Here is a 24,524-nt window from a genome sequence, read left to right as displayed (position 1 = left end):
GCTTCTTGGTCATTTTGCTTTACATTGTTTGGTTTGATTTACCATACTCCTCTCTTATATTAACATTATGTTCACCACTCTGAGAGCCTTTGAGTCATATAAGGTAAAGGTAAAGGGACCCCTGACCATAAGGTCCAGTCGTGACCAACTCTGGGGTTGCGGCGCTCATCTCACTTTATTGGCCGAGGGAGCCGGCGTACAGCTTCCGGGTCATGTGGCCAGCATGACTAAGCTGCTTCTGGCGAACCAGAGCAGCACAGGGAAACGCCGTTTACCTTCCCACCGGAGCAGTACCTATTTATCTACTTGCACTTTTGACGTGCTTTCGAACTGCTGGGTTGGCAGAAGCAGGGACCAAGCAACAGGAGCTCACCCTGTCGCGGGGATTCGAACCGCCAACCTTCCGATCAGCAAGCCCTAGGCTCTGTGGTTTAACCCACAGCACCACCCGCGTCCCTAATTGAGTCATATAGCAGTATACAAAAATATCACAATGTAGCATAATATAACATCCTGAATGGGATGTGATAGTAATATGGAAAAAACAAAAAGACTCATTCTTTCCTCAAGTCAGTTATCTCAACATGCAACAAGGAACAAATATCTCATTGTGTGATTTTTAAAAACAGCCGCCAATAAGTGTTTATGTATTATGAGCTTGTTCTGTATTATATTATATTGGATAAAACACTTAAAGCAGTCAAAATAATATTCTCTTGTTTCTGATGTATATGATGACTTTAAACACCCTAAGAAGCTATTAGCTGTTTAACATTGCCATTATTATCTAACAACCCTTTCAACTGAGTAGTTAAGCATATCTAGGATGGAAAAAGTGCATCTGATAGCACTCTGTGATCCTGCCAAAGCCCTGGTCTTGCTGTGGAATGACAAGATGCTGAGTACAACCAATACAATTGCTCTGAAGCACCCTCTCCAATACAGGAAAAAAATGTTTTTAGCTCTATAGTATACTGGGGATTTGCATTCTATGAAACCGACTGGAAGACAGCAGGAAAACAGGTGACAAAAGTCCTGCTCAGTGGCATAGCGTGGGGGGTGCAGGAGGGGCCGGCCGCACCGGGCGCAACATCTGGGGGGGCACGCTCGCACTCGCAGCTCTCTGCCCCTAGGGCTGAGGGGGCGCAAATTACTTGCCTTGCCCCGGGTGCTGACAACCCACACTACGCCACTGGTCCTGCTGTGAAGCTGGCTGAATGTGAATTGTGCCTATTTGATGGTGAAAGCAGCAAAAAGGACATATTTTGCTACCTCCATCACATCCTCAATGAATCATCCAGCAGAGCTCTTCAGGTCCATGAATTGACATGTGTATCAGTGGGCAGTGTCCAGGGCACCTCAGAGACCTGCTGCGATTTGCTTGCTAGCTACTCTGAAGACAAATTTGTCTACCTCCATAGCAGACTTGACACCACAGTTGACACAGCTCCAATTAAGCAATTCTGCTACCTAGCAGAGTTCAAAATGCATGTACATGCAAGGCCCGATACAGCTTGTTATCAGGTTACTTGAGAGACCAGGTTACCCCCTTACATACTCAGTACATTCTGCCAGAGAGTCTCTCCTTGAAGTCCCTAAAATATCAGACACCTGCTGTACAACAACTTAGAGCAGGGTTTTCTGTGGGGCTGCCTGTGTTTCGAGATGTGCTTTGAGATCCGTGTTCAGATGCTCACTATTTGTAGGTCCAGTTTTTAGAAACAACTGAAGAATTTAGGGGGAAATTAGTCCACATTTCAATTAAAAATAATTTCCAAAGTTCATATCAAGAATAAAAACAAGAATATCCAACAACAAACAAAAAAGGATAGATGGCATTAATGCAGGGAAAATTAGGACCAACAATAACTGAAATCAACAAAGACCAATTTTGTTGTCTTGTGGTGTGCAAATTGATGTATTCAGCGATTTAAGTCGTTCAGTCCTCAACTCACATTTACATTATCAATGTAATGCCTCAATTCAGAATAGGTTATAATTTACTCAGACTAATCTGGGAATTTCCATGTTCAATTTGAACTTCTGAAGTCTGGTCCCCTTTCTTTCATCAGTCAAACCACACAGTCCTCCCCACCTCACCTTATAAATGGGCTTATTTTCTCTTTGTTCTTGCCATTAATATTGGATTTCCCTCTTCCTTTTGTCCAGAACTTCTTTTCCAATAGATATCCAGCTGATAATGATTTCCCCAATGTATCCCTGGTCCCAACCAGCTGCCCGATTAAGCTTCTGTTTCATTTTGTATTAAAAACACTCAACTGGGAAATACTTAATATCCCTGATTCCATTTAGGAGAACCTCCAACGCAGATGTTGCTAGGAAGACAGCAGGGGGGCATATGCTATGAAAACCTAGGCCAGTTTTAAAGCAATCTTTTGATTTCCCCCTTCTCTCTGTTGTGCTAAATACAGGCTTCTTTTAGAACTCTCAGACACAGGAAAATCAGTCTGCAATTTTCAGTTTTCATTTTCAAAGACAGCCTGTGTGTGTGTTTACTTAGAAGTAAATCCCACTGTGTCCAGTAAGGTTCACTCCCAAATAACTGTGCAGTCTTATTGCAGCTTAAATGATTCCCAAGATACTAATTCAAACAGGAAACTATACATTAAGTAAAAGACAAAACCATCACAATATAGCTAATGTCAAAAACAAAGTAGAAAAGGGGCAGGTTATACAATGGAAACACTGGCTGGGCAAGATCCACAATAGCGTTAAGCATGTATCTGTTCATGCCACAGAGCTTCTCCTCTCCCCTGTACCCCCAAAATCTCCTTCAGGAGTCAGTGAAATTTCCAGAGCAGAATGGAGGGGTGCAGGGACTAGAGGGGGGTCAAGAGAAACCAAAGGTTTCACTTGTGCAAGCAGATTTCCATTGCAGAAATGAGCAAACATCACTGAATGTCATCCACTATGGCCAAGTTCAGGTATCATTTTCCATATTTTGATGGAACTATTAGGAATAATCAGTGTTCCCAGATTTAAGCTACTGTTTCATGTTAAATGTCTTAGGTTTCAACCCACTTGTCAATGAAATTCAGGACAAAACCGACTGATTTTAGCTGATCTTATTTACCTTCCGTAGGGCAAAACTAGACATTATATGGAAGACCAGTGTAAAATTCACTTTATTTTACTTCATTATGTTTTATGATTAGCAACCAAAGGTGGTTATGATTTGGTCAGAGAAGTGCTGAATGGGATTTTTTTTCTGATCACAGTCAGTCTCCCAAACTGCTTTTCCACCTGCAGAGAAAAAGATACCATTTTGCTCCCATTGCAATGGAAAAGCAGTTGAGAGGCAATTTTGTCTGGAAAAAGCAACCTGCAAACAATTCACTGTTTGTGTGATCAAATACCATATTTTTCGCCCTATAGGACGCACTTTTCCCCCTCCAAAAATGAAGGGGAAATGTGTGTGCGTCCTATGGGGTGAATGCAGGCTTTCGCTGAAGCCTGGAGAGCGAGAGGGGTCGGTGTGCACCGACCCCTCTCGCTCTCCAGGCTTCAGGAAGCTCTGCGCAACCCTTGGGAGACCAGCGCGACTTCGCGCCGGTCTCCCGAGGGTTGCGCAGAGCTGCCTGCAGTCCCGGGCTTCGCGCAGCTCTGCGCAACCCTCGGGAGCCCGGCGCGAAGTTGCACCGGTCTGGTCTCCCTAGGGTTGCGCAGAGCTGCCTGCATTCCCGGGCTTCGCGGGGGGAAATAATTTTTTTTTTCATTATTTCCCCCCAAAAAAACACAAGGTGCATCCTATGGGGTGGTGCTCCCTATGGGGCGAAAAATACGGTATGTAGCCTCCCACAAATTTCACAAAATTCACAATAATAAGTCATTTGCTTCAAGCCCTCAATGCACTTTTTAAAAAATTGCTGTTTGCTAGAGAGGCATAACAAAGTCCATGGTTTGGAAATATCTTTCTTAGAGTTCTACAGAATTCTTCACCAGGCTGTTAGAAACTCAGATATATAAGCTAGGCACCAAATGGTGCCTTAAATATATGATCCGTTGCCACAATGGAATGTCTATTTGCCATGGGGTTGAACTAGATAACCCTCAGGGTATCTTCCAATGCTATGATTCTATGATCTCAAATGCATTGCTTGACTGTAGCTTGCTCTTACAATAATTCACTTGTCCCAGTATGCTGGAAGCAGAAACAAACAGAAATGGAAATGGTATTAACAATGGACTAAGGCAGAGGTTTTTAAACTATGGGTGCCAACTTGGAACCCAGAAAACTCCATGTAGTTGCAAATTGACCCTCTCCAGTAGCAAAACATGCCTGACACCTGGGGAATTCCAAACAATGGTCTTGATGTTATGATGAAGAGTTATGAAGAATTTGAAAGCTTACTCACTATTTTCTGACATTCTGGTTGGACCTAATAGGTAATGCCTCACAATGGATTCTGCAATACTTCCTAATCAACACAGCTTCCTTTGCTTTTATCCGTCTAAGACTCTAAGCAAACAACTCATTAGCCTCCAAACAAGTGTTCATCTTCAATTTGCACCCAATAAGTTACATCCAGATCCAAAATAATTCTGATTGTTAAAGGCATTATTCCAAACATATTACCTATTAGCTTCAGCATGTAGATGTAGCTTACAGCAGAACCAACAAGACAATTTTGTAAAAATCCACATTCAGAGTATAAAGGAATAAAAAGCCACACAAATCCGCTTTTCTGCAAACACTGTTGATATCATTGTTAGAGTTAAAACCACAGTGATGAAGCCCCTTTAAACAAATCCAGCATAAAAATGCAGTGCAGGACCAAAAAGCTGGCTATGATCATACTCTGTGCTAGCCAGAAAATGCCTGGTTTCTGCTGATGTAATCAAAACCTTCTTAAAGCCACCCCTTCTGTATTTTCTCAAAAGCAAATTAAAACAAATTTATTTGGTACACTATCATAAGAACTAAGGGATCAGGAGCACATTCATGAAAAACCCACTTTTTAAAAGTAAACAATTATACCTGATTAGAATATTAGTGAAGTAGGTATATTTCTTATGTGCTAGGTGATTGTAGCATAGATGACCATCACAAACCTATCAATTGTTCATAAGAGAAGCAGTAATCAAAGTCTACAGTCCTTGCTCTTTCACATTGCGAACTTAAATAGCAGTAAGGAGCTATCCGGCAAGCTGCATTAAGTAAGGCTGCAATCCTGAAGTGTAAATCCCACCAAACCTAGTAGGTCAAGCTGCAAGACTCACAACCTGATCCTATGTTTACTCAGCAGTAAGTTCAATGGAGTTTGTTCCCAAGTAAACATACATATGATGGCAGCCTTGTTTTTATCAGCTTTTTACTAGATAAGAAATAGAGAAAAGCAGACTTGATGCTACAAGTCCTATGCAATATTAGAACGAAGCTGATTTCAGAAGCACATGCCTAGCTTTGGCTCACAATACATCATGGCTGGGATCCAAACAGCTACCTGAGGTGAACCCTATGAGTTGTCTGCCCAGTAGTTCCCCAGTACTTTTTCTTTTTTCAACACCAGACCTACAATTTTTTCTCCAAAGTTTGTAGTATCAAAGTGAAGTAACAAGAGTGATGCCAAACATTGATTTTAGTTTTATAAATCTGTTATTTTACCAGAGAAAATCACAAGATAGAAAAAAGTTAGTATTATCAATAGTTTTAACATTTACAGTGCATTTCTATACATGCCTATGTAGAAAGAAGTCCCATTTCATTCAACGGCTCCTACTCCCAGAAAGCCTTGTATAGACTTGCAGCCTTACTACAGCAGACTGCAGTCTTCATGTAGCAGAATGATGCAAGAAAACAGGATGTAAAAAATACACTTGACCTTCGTAACACTGTACATAGAACACACCCATTTCTGGTGAAGCAGCACAGTTACTCGCAGAAGGAGCATGTTACCAATATAGAGATTTGCTACTGCATAATAAGCAACAGGAGAAATCACTCCCAGAAAGGGACATGGGGCAATATTAGCAGGGAAAGGGCATTTCAGTGAACAATTGCATTCATCTTGCTGTCACTTGGACTACTAAGGATGAATTATCTTGCCACCAAATTTCTATATGAAAATCACTTCCATGTGCCAATATACATCACTGAGAGCAAGATTACACAAATATGGAAAATCTTCACACACTAGGATCTACAGGGATATGACTTTAATGTAGAGAGATGAATGAACTGGAATAAAGGCGCCAGAGCATACAAAGTTACCCAGTGCATTCCTCAGAGGGTTGCAATAAATGTCTTTCCACAATCCCAGATGTATTATGAAAGAGGTGTGAAGTCTCAGATGCCGGGGGGGGGGTGGATGCAATCCTCCAGGCTTCTCCATCCAGCCTTCAGGAGCCAGGCTGGAATGTTCCTTAACTATAATACTAGTTTGCCTTGGTGGAGTTGGGATATATTTGTGTGTGTACAGAAACTTTTGTGTGACTGGATGTAACTTACTATGCAAAAGGCAAAGAGTTACATCCTACCTACTTTTCCCTCTGGCAAATGTCAGTGCTCCCTATCAAAGGTTTCCCACGCAAGATTGCAGGCCTTCAGCTGAGAAAGGTTCCTCACTTCTGTATAAGGTTTTTAATATTAGACATACTTGGAGTCTACATGTTAAAATCAAAGGATCTAAGTTAATATCAATCATTTAAATGGGTCTACCATGAGTATAACTTAGAATATTGTATCCTGCATCTCTTAAGATGGAATTAAAAAAGTCATCATAGAATCATAGTACTGCAGACTTGGAAGGGACTCTGACAGTCATCTAGTCCAACCCCTGCAATTCAGGAATAGCAGCTAAAGAATCCCTGACAGATGCCCATTCGACCTCTGCTTAAAATCAAAACTTAAAAGCTATACTTATTCTCATTCACTGCTGTAACATATACAAATCAAAATTATTCACTCAAAAAAATTGATTCATTCTATTCAAACAAATAAGATAGAAAGCCAAGTAATGAGGTCAATGCAAAATTCTAATCCTCACTGAGGGACAGGTACAACAAGGAAATCCACAACAGAAGTTGAGATGAGACACCATCCGTGGTCATTAATTAAAGCAAATCCACATCCTTTATTAAAATAACCCTAAGATTTTCTGTTTGGGTGAATATTTTGTAAGTCTGCACAGGGTTGCTGCTATGTCAGTACTTGTGCCAGTGTAAATACCTGGCATCCTGTGGCTTGTACTTTGGACTACCACCCTCCTGTAAGGGTTCCACTTGTCCCACATCTGTTATGACTTAGGAAACTTTCACATTCCAACATATTGTCAGGAAAACACACAAGTGAAATAAACTCCCTATTTTTTCCTCCAAATGATGACAAGCTTAATTGATGCTTTGAGTTAAAACTGTTTCCACAATGGAAACAATTAGATATTGGTAGCATGCATTTTCTGTGACTTTACTTGTTTGTGCTGCCTCACCAGAAATGAATTCAAACTCGACCAGCCCTAGATATCATGGTCAACGATATTGAAAGTCAAAGAGAAATTGAAGAGAATCAGCAGGGTCACACTCACACTATTTCTCTCCTAACACAGGTCATCATGCAGGGTGATCACAATATATAGTTTTACTGTCCTGAGGTGGTGGACCAACATAAAATTGACAACTTGCAATACTGCATTCAGTGAGCCTAGCATATCCAATTTTTGCTTTGCACAGCAGACCTTAGGAAGAGGTTCTAAAACACTAAACTAAATAAAAAAGCATAGATTATTTAGAAACAAATTCCATTCCACTCAATGGCACACTGCACAGTAATGTGTTCAGAATGGAAATGCCAGATTCAAGATTATTGCTCTCCTAGTCTGTCATGGTCACTGCGAATGAGGATGCAGAGGAGAAAATGACACACTAGTGAATATAGCACAAACTTTTCAGATGATTTGTGTTTTGTGTAAAAACATTTTCCCTAACCTGCTATATTTTAAGTTTATTTCCTGTTTTTATTTCCTCTGCTTTAAGCAGTAAATCATTTCTACTTTGCAAGAAGAGTTAACTCACAAACCATAAAGAACACTACAGACCTAAATACTTTCAGAAAATTAATACTTTGAACACTAATTTCCAAAAGATAAAATAAGATCTATTTTGCCAAAGCAAAAACACAGCAGGAATAATATAAGCAAAGAGACAGGAGACCATATCAGTAAAGCACACAGGGAAAATGTGTGACTGATATGAATGAAACTGATAATATTGAACCATGTAAGACCTCTATCATTAAAAAGAGGCTAAGGAGCAGTGTTAGAAACTGAGATATGAAAACTAGGAGCTAAATGGCACCTTAAATCTAGGTTATGGGTGCAACAACAAAATGTGAAGGCACACTTTTTATAACAAGAATACAAAGCTGAAAATAAGTGAACTGCACCTAAAATCTTATGTTCATTTTTCACATGGTCTAGTCCTTCCCCTGCCCACCCCACTAATATTCTTAAGAAGTCTCTTCTCCAGTCTTCAGAGAGTAGCTGCAAGTGGGGAGGCAGAAAAAAATCCTTTCCTTCCACTATGCAGTTTTAATCTGAAATCTTAAGTGCAGTACTGTGCCCAGAGCTCAGAAACTGCTCATGCTAAGGAAATTCCCTGTTGCAAAATGCGACTAGAACAATGGGAGTTTTGAACACTGCTAAGGAGTAAACCCTACACAAATCCGGAGTGGAGTCCCTAAAACGGTTGGATGGTGCCAGTGTTCAAAATTAGCCTGGCTATTGATCACATGTGACCAAGCGAAGATGCCTGGGGGTCAGCTGTCTCTATAATAAGCCCATCAAAAGTAGTAGCCTACCCTGCTCAAGACTATTAATCTATGGTAGGTTGGCTGCACTGAATTTTCTGCATTTGCCTTCATGTACCTCATGTTACGTTTGCTTCAAGTTGAGCATTTTCAGGTTGCGTCCCACGGCGACCTTGAAGTACCGGAAAGGGTTACTTCCAGGTTTTGCCACTCGCGCATGTGTGCAAAATGATGTCACGTGCATGTGCAGAAGTGGTGAATCGCGACCCGCGCACGAGCAGGTTGCGTTCCTTTCAGGTTGTGAACGGGCCTCCGGAACAGATCCCGTTCGCAACCAGAGGTACCACTGTAATTCCTTCTAGCCCATGGCTACCAGGCTGGTTTCTATCCCAACCCAACCCTTCTGAATGCAAGGTTAAACTTGACAGTCTCGGGTTTTCAAGTAAATGGTAGAGTGCAGCCTGCTCATACACTTTTAATAACAAGTTTGGGTTTATCCTATGAATACCAAACACAACAAGGCTGCCTATGTGGATGTTACTATCATGGGGATTTACTGTGCCATAGGCAGTCACTTAAGAGGAAAAACTTCGCTCTTTCACCTCCTCACGTGAGCAAAATTTGGCTAAGCAGTAGTGCCACTGCACCATAAATGCCAGTAGTACATCCATGGTAGACTTCCAACTTTCTCTTAAAAAACAATTTGAACAACTGTGATTCCATGCACTAGTAACGGAGCACAGATTATACAGCAAAGCAAGAAGGAATTAAACGTATGCAAATCAGCAGCCAATAATTTCTAGGGTAACTCTTTTCCTACTATATCAATAACACAAATGTTATCACATGCTCATCATTGGAAAGTTTGGCTGCTGCTTGAGTTAGAAAAACTAAGATGGATCCTACAGCCAAATCATGTATACTTTAAAACCAGTATTTTCTGCTTCTTGTGACACAGGCAACCTAATAAAAGATTTTCCTTGCATTCATAAGAATTAATTCACATGCTGAACCTACAAGAAGCCCTTTCAATTAATGTCAGCAATATCACATTGCTCTGATTTCCCAACAACAGATGGGAAAAACTATCCATCATGGCATGTGGGAGGGCAAGTACAAAACTTCACAAGATGAAAGAGATGCACATTTACCAGCACAGATGCTTTCCCTATGAACACACAAATGAAGATAGATACACTAATGATATGGTTTTCTATCACAGCCCAATTTTTTTTAAGTTGCCTATCTAAACAAATACAACAGCACTTCCTAGACAGTGTACAGTGGTACCTCGGGTTAAGTACTTAATTCGTTCCAGGGGTCCGTACTTAACCTGAAACTGTTCTTAACCTGAAGCACCACTTTAGCTAATGGGGCCTCCTGCTGCTGCCGTGCCGCCGGAGCACGATTTCTGTTCTCATCCTGAAGCAAAGTTCTTAACCTGAAGCACTATTTCTGGGTTAGTGGGGTCTGTAACCTGAAGCGTATGTAACCTGAGGTACCACTGTATTTGTGGTCAGGCGCTCGCTTGTCAAATGACAGATACAATGATGATAATAGTTACAGATTTCACAAAGCCCTGCTTATGAGAATTCCAAAATTTTACTAATGCTTCTTCCTACCCCCAGAACTAGCAAACCCTACCCAAAAAACTAAACAGCTCCTTTAAATGAGAACTAGAACAGCATGAGTTAATATCTAGAAGTTTAATGTGGAACTACTGCTCACAAGATTAAACAGGACAAGCATTAACAACTAATATTATTATCTGGATTAACTACAAGCCATGAACATTCCAATCTAATCCATTTGATAAACAAAGCCAAATCTGTCTGCACTTCAGTGTACTACTCTCTGAAAAGTTTTATAATCTCATCCCCTACTACAACAGTGGTTTCCAAACTGTCGTCTTTCAGGGATTCTTTTCCATGCTGGCTTATCTGCCAAGGAACCCCTGAATGATTATTCTGTGAAACAACTATGTTGCAAAAGATTTGGGATATGATCAGATTCTAGCACACACATTTACTTTATGCAGGACACTGGCCAGACAAGTTGAGACTCACCACTACTCCTCATGAACCAAGTGTGTGACCTAAACAAACCTAATACAGTACTTATCTCACTGAAGAACTCCAATAGACTTACATAAGTTTGAAAATCTTAAACCAACAATATCTACACAGTGGGTTGTAGCCATTACTAATCCTATTCAGAGTACACCCATTAAAATTGTACTGGGCGTGACTACGTTAGGTCCATTAATTTCAACAGTTGTACTCTATGTAGAACTTAGCTCAAGAGAAAATGTGAACAAATGCACAGTTATTTTATTGTATTGTTTATGTTTGCACATTGTTGGAAAAATTAAATAAAAACATTTCTTTTTTAAAAACTTAATTAGGTTAAGTGGGGTGGTTGTTATTCCATGTTATTTTGAAAAATCAATGAAATATATTTAAAAGATACTCCATTGGGTACCTTAGTTAAACTAACTTACAAGCTACTCAAAGGCAGATTCTCCTATGTGAATCTGCCCATCCCCTAAGGTCAATTGATATAACTTTTTTGTGCGTTCAACTGATAGCAATGCATGAAGGGGTCTCATATGTGACAGCAGAACTCACTGCCTCAATAACTTAAAGATTAAGATAATCTATTTTTCCACTGAAGACTTAGCACTTTCAGCAAGCTTTAACTCTGTCATTGATTAAGTTAACTATTATTTACTGGACGGTTTCTTAAGCTTTGTCTTATGCTTTTTGCAGCTGTGTTACTTATTTTATTGTTTTAATAATGTAATTTAGTGTTTTAATTCTGTTGGATTTTGTAAGTAATATTGAGCACCTCTCTAAGGAGAAGAGAAGTGGGATAAAATGTTTAATAGATGTGATGTCAATCAAAGTGCATATAACAAATTGCTATAAGCAAATCGGCCTATTCTGTGTTTTACAAACAAGTACATAATTTGGAAGAAATGCTTGTGACAATACTGAAAGTACTGCATCCATTCACATCAGGAAGATTATCTGTGTATAGTTGCATATGCTCTTCACTGAACTATAGCCTTTTTAGATTACTGCTTGTTGAATGTTGCTGTGGTGTCTTAGAAGTAATGAAATTCAAGCAGGGCAAATCAAAATGGCAAAATTCAATGCCACATTCAATGTCACATTCATTTATTGCAAGTAAGACTGAAGATCACTTCACCCTGTTATACAGAGCAGCAAACAGAAAACATCAAGCGACACAGCAACAAAAACATAGTATCAAACAATACTTGAATATAAGGGGTTTAAAACTGTGAACAAGTAAGTTATCTTACTGATGGTTCGAAAACTATAGGAGTCATTTTCCATTACACAATAAGCCACAATTACAGTTCATGAGAGAATTTATCTGACAACTACCTTCCATAACTAAGCTTTTGAAAAAGCACTTGCAGTTTGCGGGGGAGGGAGACTTTTCAAATGAGATAAATTCACATGGGACTATAAGCAATGATCATCCGCATAACTATATATTTTGGCTTATATCTAACAAGAGTCCTACAGCAATGCTGGCATGTTTTTATCGCATAAAAGAGTCTAAACTTCATAGCTGAGCACTTTTTAAGTAAGACATTTCCACAACCAAGGATGTTGTTTTGAATGATTGGATTATCCATGACAAATAGGCACAAATGATTTAAAGTTTGACATCATAAGGGATAAAGTTGTCCTCAGCAATGCCAGGTGGCCTACTGGGCACTACTGCTCAGATTAGATAGTGAACTTCTATCCTCCAGTATCACTAAGCGCTCCTCAAGCTGTTCATACAGAAAACCTAACTATTTACAACCCAGCACAATAGTCATTTCTGGGTGCATAACTCCATCAGCTCAACAGAGATTTGGTAGAAAGCATGCTGTGCGAAGTTTGGCTACATACAATCCTCCGGACTGAGAAAATGATTAAGCTGATATTGAAGCGTAAAGCAGTAGGCACGTCACCAAGAACTGACGTGACAGCTCAGTCCTTTTGCACATTGCCCCAGTGTCTATTTTCAGCCATTCAAAATTTAGTGTACATTATAATAATTTATTTGAAGTTTTCAAGTATCTTCATCCATCAGTTTCAACCCCAAAAATCTACTATCAGTCACCTCAGACTGCTTTATAGTCAGATCAGCCAAAGAATGAATGTAGAAAATCTAGTGCCTTAGCAAGAAAACCAACACTTCATTACCCCGTTGGTTTACTCAATGAAGCAATAAAACACAGCATCATATAACTAACAGATTGAGTTAAAGATTCAGTTACAGGAAGCCACATATAGCTTGACTTTGTACAGTCCAGGTCTCTTTGAGATTGATAAAATGAGTAAGTCTGCAACAAATAAATATGAAATTTAAGGCCCAATATATTTTGACTGTTTACAAAAGGCAAATGAACTGCTTCAACGCATTCAGCAGCTGAAATTCTCTTATTAACACAGGATTACATCATTAAACAAAACTCTGACAGCTGGTACAACTGATAAAGCTGCCAGTGGACTCAAGATAAAGTGGATATTGCTAAAACCCTGAATACTAGATTCCTAGGAGAGAAATTGTATCTGAAAAACCTTTTCTCCACACACCTTTATTTTACAACTTGATACTGCAATATTTCATCACAGTAGGTATACATTTGTAATATACAGCCTTTACTACCAGCTTATACAGAAAACTTGAAGTGCAAGATATATCAGAAAGACTACAGATACATTAAGTTACAGTCTGAGATCTCACACATGCAATCCTTATTACAGCATTCTGTAATATTAATTTTAATGCCATCCATGTTTACCATGGGGATGCGGGTGGTGCTGTGGGTAAAACCTCAGCGCCTAGGACTTGCCGATCGCATGGTCGGCAGTTCGAATCCCTGTAGCAGGGTGCGCTCCCGTTTCTCGGTCCCAGCGCCTGCCAACCTAGCAGTTCGAAAGCACCCCCAGGTACAAGTAGATAAATAGGGACCGCTTACTAGCGGGAAGGTAAACGGTGTTTCCGTGTGCGGCTCTGGCTCGCCAGAGTAGCTTCGTCATGCTGGCCACATGTCCCAGAAGTGTCTGCGGACAGAGCTGGCTCCCGGCCTCTAGAGTGAGATGAGCGCACAACCCTAGAGTCTGTCAAGACTGGCCAGTACGGGCAGGGGTACCTTTACCTTTACCTTTTTATGTTTACTATTTCCAGAACAGCAACTGTGTTAAGTCTATTGTAGCAAAAACAACAAAGATTCCTGTGGTGTCTTAAGGACACATACTGCAATACAGTGGATGCTCGGGTTACAAACGTGATCTGTGTGGGATGCACATTCGCAACTTGCAACCCGTCTGCGCATGCGCGGGTTGCGATTTGGCGCTTCTGCGCATGCACGACCACCAAAACCCGGAAGTAACCAGTTCTGGTACTTCCAGGTTTCAGCGGCCCGCAACCTGAAAAAATGCAACCTGAAGTGTCTGTAACCCAAGGTATGACTGTATAAGCTTTTGTGGGCCAATACCCACTTCACCATATGCTATGTATACATCCAAGTGCTGTTTGCTATATGGATGTAGTTAAAACTGCTGCATCCAATTTTGAATGAACATTTACTTGAAGCTTTTTAAAAATGTGCTTTGGGTATGTGCAGTCACAACTGGCCACATCAGCAGGCAGGGGCAGGAAGCTGTCATGCAGTTAAGTCTGGTGAGCTCTCTTAGCCACCTTTAAAGGCAGCCCTGTGACTTACTTTCAGGTCTATGGGACGCACTGGCAGGGTAAGGAACACCTCCAAGGCCAACCTGCAACATCCAGCCCTAGTTGTGAAGGCCAGGAGGAGGTGAAGCAGTAAGGCCTCCTTACTTATCTCAAAGGAGGCAGATTAAGCAAAGTGGGTAGACAAAATGCTACCTCTTGCCTTAGGCAGGGTTGGCTAACCCAGTTTATGTCCTGTTAGTATTCCACTCTCTTTGTTTCCTTCTGCAGACCTTTAGTGTTACATGAATGAAATGTGACACAGTTCAACGAATTTTTGTATCTTGCCTCCCTTCCCCGTATGGTCAAAATTTGTAGCTCCAAGTTACTACAATTTCAAAGTTGGGGTAAATATCACAGTCTCGTCTAAGAAACACCCACCCATCCTATTTCCCATGGTTGGGGGGAAAAAAACCACAGGAAATAAACACATTACCCATCAAATATTGCAGCCAATTCAAATAAAAAATATCCCAAAGATTTCCCATAACCTTTATTTTAAAGTGAGAGGTAAAAATCATTGGGTGTCCATGAATAGTTTAGCTTTATATCACTTTGAAATTTCAAACTACTTCTGCTACCTACATAATATTCTTTGATGTTCACAGGAGCAAAAGCAAAAAAATATTCTGAACTGTATTTGGGAAGACGTGTATGAATGTGATCAAAACAAAACAAAAATGAGGAAGATTGAGTGCTCTCAACTAACAGTATGTATTGTTTTTAAGGCAGCTACAACGTTCTCTGTAAGCAGGGCACACATGTGAACAGCATCTGCTAGCAACAACTGACTGCTCGGACTCCATCTCAATGTTGCAAGCCATCCCCCTCTACCTGAGCTGCTTTGTTTCTCTCCCCTCCCCCTCCCTCCAACGCTTATACAACTGCGGAAGAAGGTCCTCTCTATCCCCCCCCACCCCGTTCAGACTCCAACCTGTCACTGCCATATCCTTCTGCCCACCATCATCCTCCTCCTTTCCTGTCATTACGACAAAAAAATAAAAAAATATAGAAGGTTAAAAAATGGGAGGAGGGAAGTAAGAGGGAAGAGGGATTTTAATTTAGCGCATCTCTATTTCTCTCTCTCCGCCCACCCTGCAAGCAAATCTCCAGGAGGAGGAGGAGGAGGGAGAGCAGGACACTAAATGGATGCCATCCCCCCGATGCTAACCCGCCATCTCTCCTTTTAATTCCTTCCTCTCCCCGCCCCTCAGAACCCTTCCGCACCAACAATCCTAGGCGATCTTCTTATGGAGTCACACAGCCTACCCATCCCATAATTCTCCCCATCCCCTGGCAGGGATGATGCGAGGTACACACACAGGCGCGCGCCCGAGCACACAAGCGCGCGCGCACACACAACACACACGCATACGGTTTTCAGGAGGCACCGCTAGCGCTAAACGTGGTTTTTCTTCAGCGCCAGGCAGGGATCCAGCCGAGAGAGAGAGAGACCACCCCCTTCCCTTCCCTGCGCCACATCCCGATGCCCCCCGCTTGGCGCAGCGCAGGAGACTCCCGCTGCGCCTCAGAGCCGCGCGCCGCTACTACCCTTTTCCCCACCATGAGGCTCGCCTGAGGCAAAAGACGGCACCTTAAAATGCGACCCAATTCCCGGGGGCCATAGAGCTCTCTCCCCCTGAGCCTTCCCCCCCCCCGAGCTGCTGCCGCCGCCGCCACTCGCCACCCCGCGCATTCCCCTCAGCGCTCGCCAACCGTCTCCCTCCACACAAACAAGATACACGCGTCCCTCTCTGAGGTAAAAGCGAAAAAAACAACGGCCGGGAGGCGCGCGCGCGCGCGCTGTGGAATCTCTCCCCCTCCCCGCCGGCCCCCACGCCGCAGTTCTCCCCTTACCCCGCCGCTTATGGTCGCTTCACTTGCCTGCCTTCTTCCCCAGCGGCTGATGCTGGGCGCTGATAGTGCTTGCCGAAGGCGCCCAACGAAGGAGGAGAAAAGGAGGCGGGGGGGAAAGAGGGGCCCCAGGTCTCTCTCTCCTACAACCACCTCCCGCTCCCCCGCCCCATAACATAGTAGTAAGTTTCTATTGGCCGGGAGGGGAAGGCGGAGCCGCTTTGCTGCTCAGCTATTGGGGAAAGGGAGGGGAGAAGAGAGAGAGAGAGTGTGTGCGTGTGGTTATTAAAAGGGGGGGGGAGAGAAATGGGGGCAGCGAGCTCGCCTGTCTGCCTGCCCGCGCGGCACGCGAAGGGGAGGAGGGTTTATTTGAGGGGGGGGGAGTAGTGGAAACGGAAGGTATAAAAGCGCGCGGACCAGATGGAGCGAGGTGGGGGGGCGGGAGAGAAAGGTTGCGCGCGCACAAAACTGAGGGGTGCTTCTGTTGAGGCGGCTCGCCACCAAAAAGTGGGGGGGGGGAGGAAGAACCCGAACGAGACCAACGGCCATCTGGGTCAGTGTGAAGGGATGGTGCGCGCGCGCCCGCCCGCCCGCCCGCCTCCTCCTCTCTGTTCACCTCCTCACATAAAGAGGAAGGGGGGATGCGCGCGCGTTAAGAAATATTTCTTTCTTAAAATGATTTTTTTTTTGGCCTCACACAACACCCCTTCTCTTACCAAGGGGTGCGCAGGTTTCATAAACAAAACGGCATCACACCGAAAATGTAATACGTTTTAGGAATACACAAAGGGGTGTGTGTACCACCCCCATTTGGATCAAAGCTGTCTGGAGAGGGGATAGAGCATATGATAAGGAGGAGTATATGGTCGCCTGTACACCTCTTCCCAAACCAGCAGGAGCAAGCACTGGTCAATGGGAGCATGTCCGCACAACCTTAGAGCACCGCTGCTGGAACAGGCCAAGGAGCCCATCTGGTCCAGCATCCAGTTGCCAAGAGCCGGCAACCGGATGCCTCCAAGGGAGAAGCACACCTTCCCCATTGTTGTGCCTGGCACCTGGCATTCGCAGGAACAGCAGCTGTAAACGGAGGAAAGGACAGAGGGCGAAGGAAGAGCTGTGTGTGGAGTGGGGGCTTTTCCCCATCCTCTGGACCACCCTGGGGGGGGGGTGGACTCAACAAACCTGCTGCACTTCGAACTGGGTGCAGAGTGTTGCTGAATTGGACACAGTTGTAGACAGGAAGTACCATCTGCCTTGGGCCTGCCCATATAAAGCAAGTCTAGCATGAGAGACTAGGGTAATGTCCGTTGTTTCCAGGAAGGCTTCTCAGTATGAGACTTTTGTGGGTGAGCTGAGAGTTTGCTGGGATCCTGGGTGAGGCTGAGGGGGAGAGTGTGTCCGAAGGAAAATGAATTTATATTGATTTTTCTATATTAGTATTTTTTGTATTAATGTAACGTTTGTAACTGTATTTTTTTTTTATTTAAGGTATCTGTTTTAGTTTTTTTTGTACACAACTCAGAGATATTTTTAATCTATTAAGCGGTATAGAAATTAAATAATCAATTGGTTTACCTGCAAGCCCCAACTGATAAAAACTAGCATTATTCCTACACACAAACACACTTCAAACAAACAAAAACTCCCATGCTACTTATTTTGGTTTGCTATAATAACTTCATACGGAAAGCAAAAGCACCAGTAGTATCCCTTATTCTTTTTAAATCATGTGCATAATCGGTAACATGTTTTGCAACATGCATCCTGCTTCTTAGTCCTTATTTTGCTGGAACACAGGTGGCTGGTACCCATAGGTCTGGTAGAGCAGTCTACCAAAGATAGAGCCAATGACAGCGACAGGCTAGAGGAGGGCTAGTTTGCCACTTCCCTGACCATCACTGGAGCTGTTTTTACACCCCTCCTGAATCCTGCACCAACTTCTCACCCTTACCTTCAAAACCCTACATGGCTTTGCTCTTATGATCTGACCAATTCTTCCCTGTTCTCCTTGATCATCCACCTCCAGCACCCCAGCCTCCGAAAGGTTTCCTTCCCCCTGAAACAACCCTGCCTTTTCTTCCATTATTATCATCATCATCAACAACAACATATTAATTGCCTTCTACATAATCAAGTCAATGTACAATGAAAAACCGATACATTTAAAACAAAACTAAAACAATACAAAACAAACACTCATGGCAAAGACCCATTTATCCAGTTGGGAATGCCAGTCGGAACAAAAGTGTCTTAAATTGTTTCTTGAAAGTACAGATAGAGGGGCCTGTCATTTCTCAATAGGAACAGGGGCAAGCCATAGTGACTGCAGAGCTGGTGTTTGAGATCTTTGGAAATTGCAGGATAATCTTCCCCACAGACCCCAGGGATCCACCGGACATAAAAAGAGCAAGGCAGTCTCTCATGTAACTTGGTCCTGAATTATCCAGGGTATTAATATGTTAGTTACCAACACACTGAACTTGGCCTGGTAGCAGATTGGCAATCAGTGCAAATCCTGATAGCAAGGTGTTATATGTGGGTGATAATTTGCCTCCACAAGCAACCTAGCCACCACGTTCTGCACCAGCCACAGCCTCCAGAGATAAACCCCAAAGGTAGCCCCACAAACAGCACACTGCAGTTATCCAATCATCCAATGGTCCAGCTTCCCCAAGCCAGGAACTTGATGTCCTTATACATGGAACTGCTCCCCATTGTGTGATCACCACTCTTACTTCCCCCAAATTCCTCTGCCAAATTCACCTTTTTCCAGGAAGCCTTTTCGTCAATGCATTAACCTCTTGTGACTAAACTAAAGTACTTATAATCACAACAATCACACATCGGCCCCGTTTACCCTTACCTCCATTTTTCTCCCTTTATCTTTTCCCTGTGTCTATTTTTAGACGTGTTTACTTATTTTTAGTATTTTTACCCTGCTCCTTGGCTGAAGAAGGCTCCCAGAGCGGCTTAGAAAAATCATTAAAATAAGATAGTCTCTGCCCTCAGGCACACAATCTAAAAGGCACTACACAAAAGAAAGAGGCTGGGACATGGATGGGGGAAGCAAACCCAGGAACCAGATTGTAAACCCTTTGGGTAGAAACCTGTCAAACATGTACATTGTAAAAGCACCAGATGCATAGACTGCATTATATAAATTATAACGCTAATTTGTGAGAACTAAAGGCAGGGTCAAACTTTCTTTTTCCAGATCAACTCCTACCCCCAAACACTTTGGAGAGGGCCACAGCTGCCAGAGATTGAGATAAAGGATGCTTCATCCCTAAAGTGTTTGTGGCTGGCAGGGATTATGACTACTTACGCATCAACGAAGAATACACAGATTTGCATAAACTTTGCATGTGCTAATTTGTATGCCTAGGAGCAAATTGGAAGTACACCTCACCATTGTAGGAAAGACTGTGACCAGGTGACCAGGTTGTCTACAGGCAATTCGTGATTTGTGCAGGGGTTGTGTTCCAGATAATTCTACATGACTGCGAAGCACACATAAGACCGCTCCTCCACCATTACCCACCATTCTGCCCCCTTTTCCTGCCACTTCCGGGTCACCACAATCTGTGCATGGACAGTCATGCACCAACTGGACGTGTGTAAATCAGCCATTGCCTGTACTTCATCTGTTGTTCACATGCTGCCATTGATGGGCAACTTCAAGACCAATGCTCTCCCTTCTTATAATACTTTAAACCAACTTGGGCAGACAGCCTTTCAGATAGAGCACTGTCCTCTGTGAAGTTAGGTCTTTGCCACCTTGGTGGCAATGGAGGAATAGGCACTGCTTCCAAGTAGTGGTGCTACCTTGTACTGCCTCCCTTTGCTCATCTCAGAGACTTCCCAGAGGCATGCCCCTATGGAAACGAAGCGGTCTAAACTGAGATGGGCCTTTGCTCTAATCCAACAGGACTCCTCTGACGTTACCAGAAACTTGTCAGGCGACAGCCACTGTATTTATTTATTTATTTATTTATTTATTTTAAGAGGAGGATACCTCCTGGACCTTTATCTGTAAGCTCCTTGACGCAAGGACCTGTCTTTTTCTACAAAGCCATGCACATTGATACCACCACAATAACAGCAAGTAATAAAATCAGTAAGAATTGTTCCCTAACTGTATCATTTAATAAATAATTAAAAATTAAAAATTGTCCAGTAGCACCTCAGAGACCAACTTAGTTGTGCTACTGGACAAGTTTTTAATTTTTTTATTTATTTTGACTGCGTCAGACCAACACGGCTACCGACCTGAATCATATCTTTTAAGTTCATCTTGTGCATATTTTTAAAACCTAACCCCTGAAGGAACACCAAATTGCTCAACTCAGTTCTGAAGAAGGAACTCGTAAGAAGAAGGAGCCTTTGAATGAGGAACAGTTCGTACCAAATCTTTGTTTTGAATGAAAACATATATCCAGGGCAGAATCCTGGCAAGTAATGGCCAGGGCAAGTGCTTAACAATTTGGGATCGTCCCTTATGTACACCTTATTTCTGCCTTATTTCAAACTACTACAGTACCAGAATGTGAAGCAATTCTGCTACATCTGTTCGGTGGAGAAAAGTGAGATACAACATCTCAAAACCCTTATTTCCAAAGAGTTGTGATGGCACATTAAAGAAGTGCATTCCCTTAAAACAAAAGCCCGAGAAAGTCCATTCCAGAACTTGCCTGCCAAATCATACTGCACTGTGGCCTTGCGCCTAACGTTTTAGGACAGCGTAGAAAAGCAGCGTCCAGTCCTTCCTCTCCTCTTCACTGACATTTACACCAGCGCCTGAACACCTCTTGCTTAAGCAGCATGCTCCCAAGCACAGGTATTTAAAATGGACTCATGTAAGTTAACTGTAACTCTTAATTTAGCAGAGATATTTTCCCCATGTGTAAGAAAAGACCAAGCAGCAAATGTGCTTTAAGGTAGAAGAGAAATTCATATTATCCATCAGATAATAGCTAGTGGATTAATGTTCTCCTTAAAAACGTGTTTGTGTGTTCTTCAGTGACTCTTCCCCCAAAAATCACCAGTGTGCTGATGTTGCCACTGTACAGTATAGTATACTGTAATGGCTGACTAGTGAGTCTAGTTATGGTCCAGAAAACCTGGGTTCAAATCCATGAAGCTCAGTTCCTTAAAGTTCTTGGGCTAGCAAACATTCTCTCAAGCCCAGGCTAACTCTCTTATCAACTTACTGGGAGGTAGGGTGGGATAAATATGCAATAGAATAAATACGGTACATTTGTCTTGCCCAATATCTCTACCGGCCACATTTGCATGTAATACTAAACCAGACTATGACTTAGCACAAAAATGCTGTCTTCCCAAGGAAGACATCACAGCCACTTTGTTCTTCTCTGGTCCTTTTAGCTCAGCAGGTTTGTTCTTGGCTATAAGCCTACTTGGTTAAGTAGGAAATAGGTTAGCCCTGATCCAGGATTCAGACGACACACTAAGTAAGCCAAACCTTATGTCTTTCTCATTTCTAAATGAATACTTCCTAATAATTCATAGCTCGGACTTTTAATCCAAGTGTGGGTAGAAATAAAAGCTCTGTAAGAGGCTGCTTCATTTAGCAGTATTTTTAAGCAGTCTGCAATATACACCTGCTATCAACAGAAATTGAGAAGCAGCCCTAAAGATAGATACTGGATTTAGCTGTGAAGGGAATTGTTTGTTTATTTTATTACATTTTATATATCACCATCTTTGAGTTCAAGGGTTGAGTGAGTGGACTGCAATCAAAGCACTTCAGACAAGGCCATTGCCAATAGCTAATGAAGCTTTTGGTTCTTCTTATTAAAATTATTGTTCCAAGCACAAAGATGTTCTCAAAACACTGTATAAGTGCCCTGATATTTTATGATATGGCAGTATATATATATATATATATATATATATATATATATGTAAATGAAGCAAGCAGAACTGCAACTAATCCACCTTAGCCTGTATGCAACTAATCCACTTCACACTAAAAATCATAGTTTGCTGAAGAACTATGAGATTTACAACATTTTGTGTTAACTGCTATGTTTGTTTCCAGGGCACCAACTTGTGTTTTCCTTTATGACATTGAAGATAAATGTTTCTAAAAATTAAATAAAAGAGCAATGTCTGTAATCTTACTGTAAAGTTTAGGAAATACTGGTATTGTTTGACCAAAGTGAAACATCCATCCTTGGTCTTGAATGACAAATAGTAGGGGACAGAATTGTACTCTTCCAGTAGGTTATCCTTGTAATAGATAATATATTCAAATTTAATTTATCTTGGTAGTGAGAAGATACTGCCAGTCTGAGCAGGATTAGGTATGTAAGGATTTTGGAGAGAAGTGGAAAATCTTTCTTTATAGTATTCATTTATTTAAAAGTATTTCTGGGCCACCTTTCAGGGAAAAGCCTCATGAAGGTAGATTCCTAAGTATAATTAGCTTAATACACAAAGCAAGATAATATATTCAAGTACATAGTATATTCAGATAATTTCCTCCAGCTATATGACCTTGCCATAGCACTGAGATCAACCTATGAGGTTTTGTTCTAAGTCCCCACTACCACCAGAAGCATGGGAAGTGACCATGAGGGACAGGGCCTTTTCGGTTATGGCACCAAGATTGTGGAATGCCCTTCTAAGACAAGAGTAGCCAACATGGGGCCTCCAGATGATGTAGGACTACATTTCCCATCATCCCTCTCCATTGACCATGCTGGCTGGGGCTGATATAAATTGGAGCCCAAAAACATATGTAGAGCACCACATTAGCTACCCCTACTCTAAGGTAAGTCCATCTGAGCCTGTCTTTGCTCTGCTTTTTTTCTGACAGGCGTCTAAAGTGCATCTCTTCCAAAAGTATTTGGCTACTGCTGTTTTTAAGCGACTGATAGGTTGCTGAATTTATAATAATTTTTAAGTTTGCTATTTCCCCCTTTTTCATTATTTGCCACTGTAATTGCTTCAGCAGAAATATTGAAATAGAGTTTTAGTAGGAGTCACAGAGTATGGCTACAACTTTTGCCTATGCTCTATTTTGGATTCCTAACAATTTAGCAAAGCTCGCCACCAACAAATACAAATAACTGTATTGCCTTCTAATTATTGTGGGTTCCAAGAAGGAAAGGAAATCAAAATAGCCTCCTCCATTCAAACTCTGAAAAGTCACCCTTTTCACCTTCATTTGTGTGTCAAAGCCAGCTGGCTGCAAATCTGCATTCAGGGAATTTCAAAACATTTTCTCTCCTCTCTTGGGGCTCATGGTACAGACAGCACTGCAGGAGATGCAAGCTGGTCACAATAGACTGCTCCTGTGGCTAAAAGACACACAGATGCAACCCCCCCACGTGCTAAAGGCCTTTTATGAGGAGAGAGAAAATGTTTCTGGTCATGCATATTAATAACGACGGCCTACTATAAAGATTTCCTAAAATAAAGACATTTGGCTATATTAAACAGATTCAGTGCTTGACAGTTTCTTGAATGGATGCCATTTGAGGAGGCGTAGCTACTTGAATCCCAGTTTCTTTCAACTTGTCATCTAGCACAAAAACAAACATTGGTCATTAAGAGAGGGGTTGAAATGACATGATTAGAGCCGTGATTCCCTCCTAGGCTAACAGTTAAGAGGATAGAGAGGTGAAAGGATTAGAGTGAAAGAAAGAGCAGTCAAGCAAAGAGATCGATTAAGTTTATTAGTTCAGAAAGAAACAATGCGCGAGAAAAGGGGCATGATACTACCGAGGGGGTTTTAAAGACAGGAAACATAGACAAGATCTAGGGCAGTGCTGCGGTGGGATAAATATTTCAGAGAATACAGATGTATACCTCCGAAGTTCAGAATTATTGTTTTAATCAGAATTTTGTTCTTATATTTATAAAGCGGCTTCTCTTTCATACCAGAGTTAACAGTTCGGGGGTAAAAATAGTGACAGCTGTTCAGTGCTTAGGCCACATTTTGCTTCACCAACATGTATAAGCTCAAAGAGACCTGAATATGCCTCAGAGATATTAAGCACACATACACACACACATACCAATGTTTGCCACATACATCCACTCTTCCCTCTAACAGACGTTTTGGTAACAATGAAAAAGCCCAAAGCAGAATGCACTTTGGAGCAACCGCTTATCTATACAA

General features: G+C 42.0%; 1 protein-coding gene across 50 annotated transcripts in view; it reads right to left on the bottom strand.

Moving 5' to 3' along the window:
* Positions 1-24,524, bottom strand: part of EPB41 (erythrocyte membrane protein band 4.1) — a 131,494-nt gene that overhangs the window by 71,955 nt on the left and 35,015 nt on the right. For 10 of the 50 annotated variants that reach the window (XM_083512081.1, XM_083512086.1, XM_083512087.1 and 7 more), the window contains exon 1: positions 16,402-16,675. The exons of 18 other annotated variants lie outside the window; for them this stretch is intronic. In XM_083512081.1, coding sequence (XP_083368207.1) covers positions 16,402-16,553 — 152 coding nt within the window. In that variant the 5' untranslated portion in view covers positions 16,554-16,675. Of the gene's footprint in view, positions 1-16,401; positions 16,721-24,524 lie in introns of those variants that run through there. 22 more of the 50 variants (XM_083512090.1, XM_083512092.1, XM_083512107.1 and 19 more) reach the window with 8 other exon arrangements.

Source organism: Podarcis liolepis (genome assembly GCF_965112155.1).
Source record: "Podarcis liolepis genome assembly, chromosome: 7".
NCBI classification, from domain to species: domain Eukaryota; kingdom Metazoa; phylum Chordata; class Lepidosauria; order Squamata; family Lacertidae; genus Podarcis; species Podarcis liolepis.
This window is presented reverse-complemented; position numbering and strand designations above follow the sequence as displayed.